The sequence below is a fragment of the Thalia democratica genome, chromosome 7, assembly GCF_965202585.1.
Source record: "Thalia democratica chromosome 7, ktThaDemo2.hap1.1, whole genome shotgun sequence".
NCBI classification, from domain to species: Eukaryota; Metazoa; Chordata; class Thaliacea; order Salpida; family Salpidae; genus Thalia; species Thalia democratica.
In genome coordinates this window covers 62,384,493-62,393,627 of record NC_139171.1, presented here as the reverse complement: position 1 = coordinate 62,393,627, position 9,135 = coordinate 62,384,493, and the positions used below count along the sequence as shown (strand labels likewise).

Sequence of the window (9,135 nt, the reverse complement as noted above, 5' to 3'; positions counted from 1 at the left end):
AACCGTGAGGAAATTTTAAAAACCTGGAGAAAATTTGCCAAAAACATTTAGCAACCGTGTTTATATAAATAGTTTAAACTGTATTTAGTTTTTATTTTAGTTCTTTTCATGCATGCATAGTTGCGTTGCTCTGAAGCTAAAGTCTTAATGAATGTTTTTGCAGTTCTTTCTTCCAAGCAGAGTATTGATTCCTCTCTGATAAACATTTCATTTCTGATTAAACAGTTAAAGTTGTCGATTTAAATCAGGGTTTCCGAAAGTGGGCAATATCGCTCCTCTGGGGGCGATTTTAGTAAGTTGGGAGGCGAAAATTAGTTAGGGGGGGGGGGACAGTTTTAAAACTTTGGGCAATTTTCGTGCCAAATGAGGCGAAAAAAAGGTCTTAGGTTTATTTATTAGTAATTTTGAAACTTAAAATAGAAATTCTTGAGTTGCTGATGAAGAGCAAAAAAAAAGGTCTTAGGTGTTTTAAATGTAGTTTTTTGAGTAGTCTGAGGGGGCAATAGCTTTTTTAATTTCTTCAAAGGGGGCAATTTGACAAAAAGATTTTGGGAAACTCTTTTAAATTGTATTTCGAGATGGTTAAAAACACTTGTATGTAAATTTCTATTCATCTTTTAACCCATATCTTTCCAAGACTTTTTTATAGATGTATCATTTTATGACGTCATTTGTATTACCTAACAAACGTTGTATTCAAATAACGTATATTTTAACAGCCATAGTAAACAGAAAATCAACTTCCAATAGCAAACAATTTGTTTTTAACGACTACAATTTGAAAACTGCTGGCAATGTAATTTTGCCAAATGCAGTTAATGTTAAATTAATCAATATTTCTGAAAATATGCACATTGCAATGTCGCTGTTGCACTTAAGATGCTTTGAACTATATTGATAAATTAGTTTTAGTTAAAAAATTTATATTTTTTTTTTATTGCATGGTTTATCTGCCTTTTACGAGGAGCACGTCAGATTTACCAAGAATGTTTTTGCGCACCAGATTGAAACAAAATTATCTTTTTGACTTTTACTTTTTAAAATTAAAAGAAAAATTCGTAATTATTAAAATTACTAACAATTTTGTAACTTAAGAAAATATTTCAGCCAGATTCTAAAAACATGTTTTGAAATCAGAAATTTACGTTTTTTTTTTTAGTTTTAGTCTAACTTCCGTTTTTTAATGCTTTCTTCTAAAGTGCTTGACATTTTTGTTTTGTAATTTATTTCCTATTGGTTTGTTCTAAATTTTGGATTATGATCACCCTATTTATTAACTACTAGTTGTGTTTTAATTGTGTGAAACAATAAAAGTTGTTGTTAATTCTTAGTTATTTGCTGAATAAAACATTATTTGCAAATAAACTTATAATTGTGTTGCAGTGGTTTTATTTAGCAGTTTAATTGAACATCATATCAGCACTAGAACATATTATAATATTAGTAAATTTTAATTGATGGCTCTTTTGGTTAAAATTTTGTCGGTCACACCGCTTGACCTCTGACAAACAAATTAACTGTTTTATTTCGATTCTAAGAGCAGGGTTTGCAAACTTTTCGAGAAATAAAAATAAAAACAATGGCTTCCTCCAATTACATTTCTCAAAAAACTAACTTAACAATACCTAAAACCTTTTTCCATCTTTACCATAAACTCAATAGTATCTAGTTGTAACCTTTATGGCTTTGGAAAATTCTGATCTACAGTGACTTTCCAAGTAGCCAATCACAATAGCTTACAAAACTGTAGCCCAAAGAGACACGAATTAAAGTAACAACATCAGTGTTCATAAGAATATATTACAGTATTAAAGATACTCATTTTTTTTGTTTTACTGATAAAGTATTTTCTGGATAAATACAGCATAACAAATTTATTAACTATAGTAGTAAATATTAAACAAATAATTGTAATTACTATACTGTAGTGCAACTGTAATAATAAATTTTATGTTATACTGAAGCTAAAAAATATACAAATAATATTACAAATCTTTACAGGTGTTCGCTTGTACTACATAGCTGGAGAGGTTTTTGCTGAATGTTTATCAGATTCTGCTATATTTGTACAAAGTCCTAATTGTAATAGAAGGTAATTATGTTTTTATTTTTTATAATGTTTATCAGATATATTTGTACTAAGTCCTAATTGTAATAGAAGGTAATTATGTTTTTATTTATTATATTGTTTATCAGATATATTTGTACAAAGTCCTAATCGTAATAGAAGGTAATTATGTTTTTATTTTTTATAATGTTTATCAGATATATTTGTACTAAGTCCTAATTGTAATAGAAGGTTATTATGTTTAAATTTATTATAGAAATAATATTAAATAAATAGTAACAGGATGTCATTTGAAAATATTTAATAATCAGGTAATAATATTAAATAAATAGTAACAGGATGTCATTTGAAAATATTTAATAATCAGTTAAATATTAAATTAATAGTAACAGGATGTCATTTGAAAATATTTAATAATCAGGTAATAATATTAACTAAATAGTAACAGGATGTCATTTGAAAATATTTAATAATCAGGTAATAATATTAAATAAATAGTAACAGGATGCATTTGAAAATATTTAATAATCAGGTAATAATATTAAATAAATAGTAACAGGATGCATTTGAAAATATTTAATAATCAGGTAATAATATTAAATAAATAGTAACAGGATGTCATTTGAAAATATTTAATAATCAGGTAATAATATTAAATAAATAGTAACCTAATGCCATCTGAAAATATTTAATAATCAGGTGATAATATTAAATAAATAGTAGAAGGATGCATTTGAAAATATTTAATAATCACGTAATAATATTAAATAAATATTAACAGGATGTCATTTGAAAATATTTAATAATCAGGTAATAATATTAAATAAATAGTAACAGGATGCATTTGAAAATATTTAATAATCAGGTAATAATATTAAATAAATAGTAACAGGATGCATTTGAAAATATTTAATAATCAGGTAATAATATTAAATAGATAGTAACAGAATGCATTTGAAAATATTTAATAATCAGTTAATAATATTGAATAAATAGTAACAGGATTTCATTTGAAAATATTTAATAATCAGGTAATAATATTAAATAAATAGTAACAGGATGCATTTGAAAATATTTAATAATCAGTTAATAATATTAAATAATTAGTAACCTAATGCCATTTGAAAATATTTAATAATCAGGTAATAATATTAAATAAATAGTAACATGATTTCATTTGAAAATATCTAATAATCAGGTAATAGTATTAAATAAATATTAACAGGATGTCATTTGAAAATATTTAATAATCAGGTAATAATATTAAATAAATAGTAACCTAATGCCATTTGAAAATATTTAATAATCAGGTAATAATATTAAATAAATAGTAACAGGATGTCATTTGAAAATATTTAATAATCAGGTAATATTAAATTAATATTAACAGGATGTCATTTGAAAATATTTAATAATCAGGTAATAATATTAAATAAATATTAACAGGGTGTCATCTGAAAATATTTAATAATCAGGTAATAATATTAAATAAATAGTAACAGGATGCATTTGAAAATATTTAATAATCAGGTAATAATATTAAATAAATAGTAACAGGATGTCATTTGAAAATATTTAATAATCAGGTAATAATATTAAATAAATAGTAACAGAATGCATTTGAAAATATTTAATAATCAGGTAATAATATTAAATAAATATTAACAGGATGTATTTGAAAATATTTAATAATCAGGTAATAATATTAAATAAATAGTAACAGGATGTCATTTGAAAATATTTAATAATCAGGTAATAATATTAAATAAATAGTAACAGGATGTCATTTGAAAATATTTAATAATCAGGTAATAATATTAAATTAATTTTAACAGGATGTCATTTGAAAATATTTAATAATCAGGTAACAAAAAAAGCTCTTAATTTTTTTAAACGCAGAAAATATTTTATAATTATCAATTGTAATGGAAAATTATTTCCAAAGATATTTTATCTAAAATTGTTCAACAATCAGTTAAAAATATTTTAAATTATAAAATTGTTAAACTATTGACAATGTAATATGTTAAAAAAAGAGTAGTTAAACACTCATGCCAGTAAAAAAGTTTTAAAAATTATATTATCATAAACCAAGGCTAGTTATTGGTCGCTTAAGTCACTTTTTTTTACATTTATGAGTGGCAACCATATTAAAATGCGATACTTGCATTTAGTATTTTATTGTCGGCTGCAAGAGTTTTAGTTTATTTTAATATACACAGTAACTATCTCAATAGATTTTATGCGTGTTATACATAAACAGGAGTTTGCACCTTTACTATCAGAATTAGTAAACCATTCATTAGGGTTTCAAAAACAATAATAATCAATATATTAACAGTATCATTGTTCAAAATATAAATTTAGACGTTTGTAAGATGAAGTACTTCCTTCATTTTCATAGCTTAGTTGAAGTGTGTTAATCCGGTAACACACAGAAACATATGGCAGTGTAATAAAAGAATGATACTAAATAATTTATTATCATTATATTAACAGTATAAGTGTAGTAATAAAAATACAAAATGAACAGGAATTCGCAGCACTTTTATCACAATCAGTGAACCAAGGATTCGACGCAGTCTACCAACTAACTAGAATGTGCACGATTAGAATGAGCTTCGTTAAAGGGTGGGGCGCTGAATACAGGTTTGATAAATATGAATTGAAATACTTAACTAATAATAACAACCTGTTTATATAAATATCTTACAACTAGACATATTAATACGTGTTGAGAATAACCCAAGTATAAAAAAATAAGCACTTTTATTAAGCAGTTTATTATTACTTTAAAAAAGTTCTATATCTAAAAAAATGATGCAAACATAATTTCACAAACTTAATACCTTGTTTTTAATTTGGTGTTGGTAATATTTCTAACAACGTGTAATAATGTTTTCATTTTGATTTTAATTAATTTTATAACTTCTAAACCAGGGTTTCCCAAACTTTTTTTTAAATGACCCCCTTAAGAAATAAAAAAGCTGTTGCCCCCTCCAAAAAGAATAATCAAAAAACATCTAAGACCTTTTTTATTGCTCTTCATCAGCAACTCCAGTATATCTAGTGAAAGTTCCTAATTAAGACCTCATGGCCCCCAAGTGTCACTTGGCCCACTTTGGGAAGCCCTGTAATCTAACAAATAAAATAGTATTTTCACGTTGTTTTCAATGTCATTAATCCGTCTTAAAAATACTTTTATGAGTTTTAATAGCATTTATGCTAAATTTAATAATATTTATGTTAATTTTAATAATATTTTAATAATATCTTTTTATAGGAGACAACACGTAACATCTACTCCTTGCTGGGTGGAACTCCATCTCAACGGACCGCTACAGTGGCTCGACAAAGTCCTCCAGCAGATGGGAGCTCCGCAAATACCCTGCAGCAGCATGAGTTAATGTGACGTCATAGTGCATGTGAGAAATCGCAATGAAGCAACACTGGTTGACGTGACGTCATAATACGTTTAAGTTTGATGACGTGTTGCATATTTTATTCTAACATCTTGTAGTTGCCGCTTGGTCGCATTATAATGGCAAGTTGAGTTTTTATTTCTGAAGCGAATCCTTTATAAAACTAGTGGCTCTGAAGTTTATAACGTTTTTCTTAAGTTTTTAAAAACATAGAATTTACAAACACTAGACTTTAATATGGCAACTACGTTCTGTAGTAGAATTAATTTGTATTTTCTCTTAATTAAAACGAGTTGATCCCTAGTAAAAAACAGGTTTTGGAAAATAAGTTAAGATGTATTCAAATAAGCTTACAAAAAATTGTTTTTTGTAAAAATATTAACTTTTTTTTTTTATTTCCGTGCTTCCCAAGTTGTATTTGTCAAAATCACGTGATTAATTATTTCCCGCCAATATTTGCATTTCGCGCGCTTTTCATGCAGATTTCAAATTGCCCTGTACAAAAATTTGTTTTTAATTGAAAAACGTTTATTTTCGTCCGAATATGAATATAGCGTTCTAATATTTAAAGTGTTTTTGTTTTCTTTTTGTGTCTGAAGCTATTTAAAGCAGAAAATTAAAACAAACTAAATATTAAGAATCAATGGATTTGAAAAGGCTAAAAACATTTTTATATTAAATACCTATAAAAGCTTATTGAAACAGACCCAATGTAATATTAAAAAAAGTATGCTGTTTACGATTTGTAAAAATTTAAGTACCTTTCTTGTATTTGCCAAAAAAAATTCACCTGTTAAAAAAAGCCAATTGTTAAATTAAATACCAAAAAAAAAATTTGACTTATTGTTCTATCAAGTAAATTGTTGCATTTTTCCAATTAAGTTGCAGTTAATATTTATTTGCACAATCAAGTTTGAATTAGTTCGTTGCTAGTACATATTTTTGAATCAAATGCTAAAAATTCAATTATAAATGTCTTAATCTACATCATAAAATTTGAAAATTTTATCATTATTTTTATAAAGTTATTTGATATAAAGTCATTTTTCCTATTACACACTTATCTATGTTATTTTTTTCTCTATTTTGTTTATTAGTATTTAGCAATGCTTAAAAACTTACATAATATTTTTAAAATTTGTGAACGAGAGTTTAAATTTTTAAATATGTATCAAAAGTTCTTCCATAAAACCAAATATGACAACTGTTTTTAAAATACTTCAGCATTGAAACTTTAATTTTTTTATTGTTATTCTGTTATAATTTTTTTCGTTTTAAAAGTACAGTTCATTTATTTTTGCTCAATTTATTTTTGATTGCAAATTTATTCGTATATTTTTGGTATTGTTTGTATTATATGTATGTCTCTTTTGTAAATAAATTGCATTTTTTTATTAATTTTAACTTTTAACAACGTAACTGAAACATTTCTGAAGCAAAATATATTGACCAAGTTTAAATTTAGCACTTAATCTTTTCAACATTACTTTTTTTTCATACTAGTTTTTATTACTTTTCATTTTATTTATTAGTTTTAAGAAAACATTTCGAAAAATTTCAATTACTTTCTAAGTTAAAAGCTTTGTTTAGATTTCTATTTCATAATTGAAAACCTTACTCAAAAAAGAAAAGAAATTAGAAGCCTTAAATTACATTTAAATTAGATGTAATTAAAATTTAATTAAAATTCTCGATGCGCACTATATGTTCAGCTCCAGGCAAAGTTTAAAAAAACTTGTATTTTGTTTTATTGAAGATAAGTTAATCATGTTTTATACAATGATAACAAAAATATTAGAAAACATAAGAGCTACAGGCAAAAATCAACACTAAATATATATCATCTTGTGCAAAACAAATAAACTCAAGCATTAAGATATTTTTTGAAATCTGCTGTTGATTTAGTTGTTAATATACATTTTTAAAGTTAGTTATTATTTTAGATTGATTATTGCAATTTTAATCGACAAATTTTTTACGTTTCTTTTAGTTCTCCTGTCCTTATAATATTTTTGCTAGCAAGCCATCCGACTTGGAAAGTTTCTTACTCTTAATCTAGCAGTATGTAGCTTTATTTTTAATTTACAAAAGTTAAAGCACCAAAGCGAAACTAATCGAAGCAAAAAAAATGTACACCTGAATTTTTTATAAAAACTACATAAATTTTTATGAAACCTTCATTAAGTATTACTGTCAGAGGCACCAAATTAAAATAAATATAAAAAACAAAGAGAATAATAAGTTTTTTTTTTGTATAAAGATAAAATTTGAATTACAAAATACGCTAAACATGTTTTCAGCTACTTAAACATATAAGCTCATCATTGCCTTATTATTTTTCTATTAGCTTATTCAGTATTATTAGCTGCTACGACTCTTAATCTACTAAAAATTGTAGTATTGTTATGAACTGTATGTTTTACAATAACATTGTATGTATATCATAATTATTTATTTTGCATGTTATGGTGTATTACATAAGAGCTTTAGTTTCTTCAAGTTATTAGGAATAGTAAAGTAAATACAAAAAGTTCTTGCCAGACTGAAAAAAAAGACCATTTCTAGACAATTTTATTCGTAGTAAAAACGGTCAATTGTGAAATATTGCATTATTTTTAAACATGTAAAAAATATTAAAAAGACGACTTGTTTTAATGTAAAAAAAAATATTTAACTTTAATGTTTTTTAACTATAATTAGTTTTTAAACCTTGGTTGTTGATAGTTAGTGCAGAATCATTTTAAGTTGTATTTGTCTGAAATTTTATTTAAGTTAATAATTACTTTTTTTAATGTCTACTTCTAGAACGTTGTAAAAATTAAGACATTTTTTTAAACTATTTTAATTAGATACTTAATATAAAAGTATTAAGAAGACCCATAATATTCTAACGTTTAACATTTATCTATGACTTAACAACTTTTTTTAAAACTGGTGTCAAAACAATTGCGAACTAATTGATTAGACACTAGAACGATTGATATTTAATAAAAAGGATAATGATAAATATTTAATAAAAAGGGATAATAATTCAATTAATTTTTTTTTTACAAATGACTTGTTGACAAGTTATCTAACTGATTATTCACTATATTTAATTTTTTTATAGCCAGAACGATATATATATAGATATAAATACATTATTGCACATGCCCATGGCAGCTTGTTGATAAAAACAGATGCATACCAGGATAATAAGGCCTTTATTATTTAGAACAAATAGCCGGATTTGGTTGTCAAAAAAACAAAAGCTCAAATTACAAAATCGTTAACTTATTATACTTATCTTATCTAAACTAAATATATACTAAATTGGCTTAACATTGCTAAAGACCAATTATCAGAAACTAAGATCAGTTGAAAATTTAAATACTTACTTAACTAAAATAATAAACAAGGTTTATAACTTTATAAATAAAAACAAGTTGTACAGTAATCTTCCTTTATTGTACCAACAAATGTTTCTGTCTGGCAAAGAATCAACACACTTCAACTGGGACCAGTTTAAACACAAATTATAGCTTATTCAACGTAAATAAATTTTGTTTATAAGAATTTCAGAGTTTTATTACACAGACCATAGTTTTATTTCAGTGTAAAATGTAAAATAAAAGCACATATTCAACAGCAGTCTTAAGATGAGAA

At 24.7% G+C, this 9,135-nt stretch overlaps 1 protein-coding gene across 1 annotated transcript; it reads left to right on the top strand.

Moving 5' to 3' along the window:
- Positions 1–578: 578 nt before the first annotated feature.
- On the top strand, positions 579–5,488 carry LOC145841689 (SMAD family member 3-like). Its single transcript, XM_082949041.1, has 4 exons — positions 579–594; positions 2,002–2,092; positions 4,568–4,717; positions 5,352–5,488. The coding sequence occupies exons 1-4, from the start codon at positions 579–581 to the stop codon at positions 5,473–5,475; spliced, it is 381 nt and encodes a 126-aa protein (XP_082805167.1). The 3' UTR covers positions 5,476–5,488.
- The last annotated feature ends 3,647 nt before the right edge of the window (positions 5,489–9,135 follow it).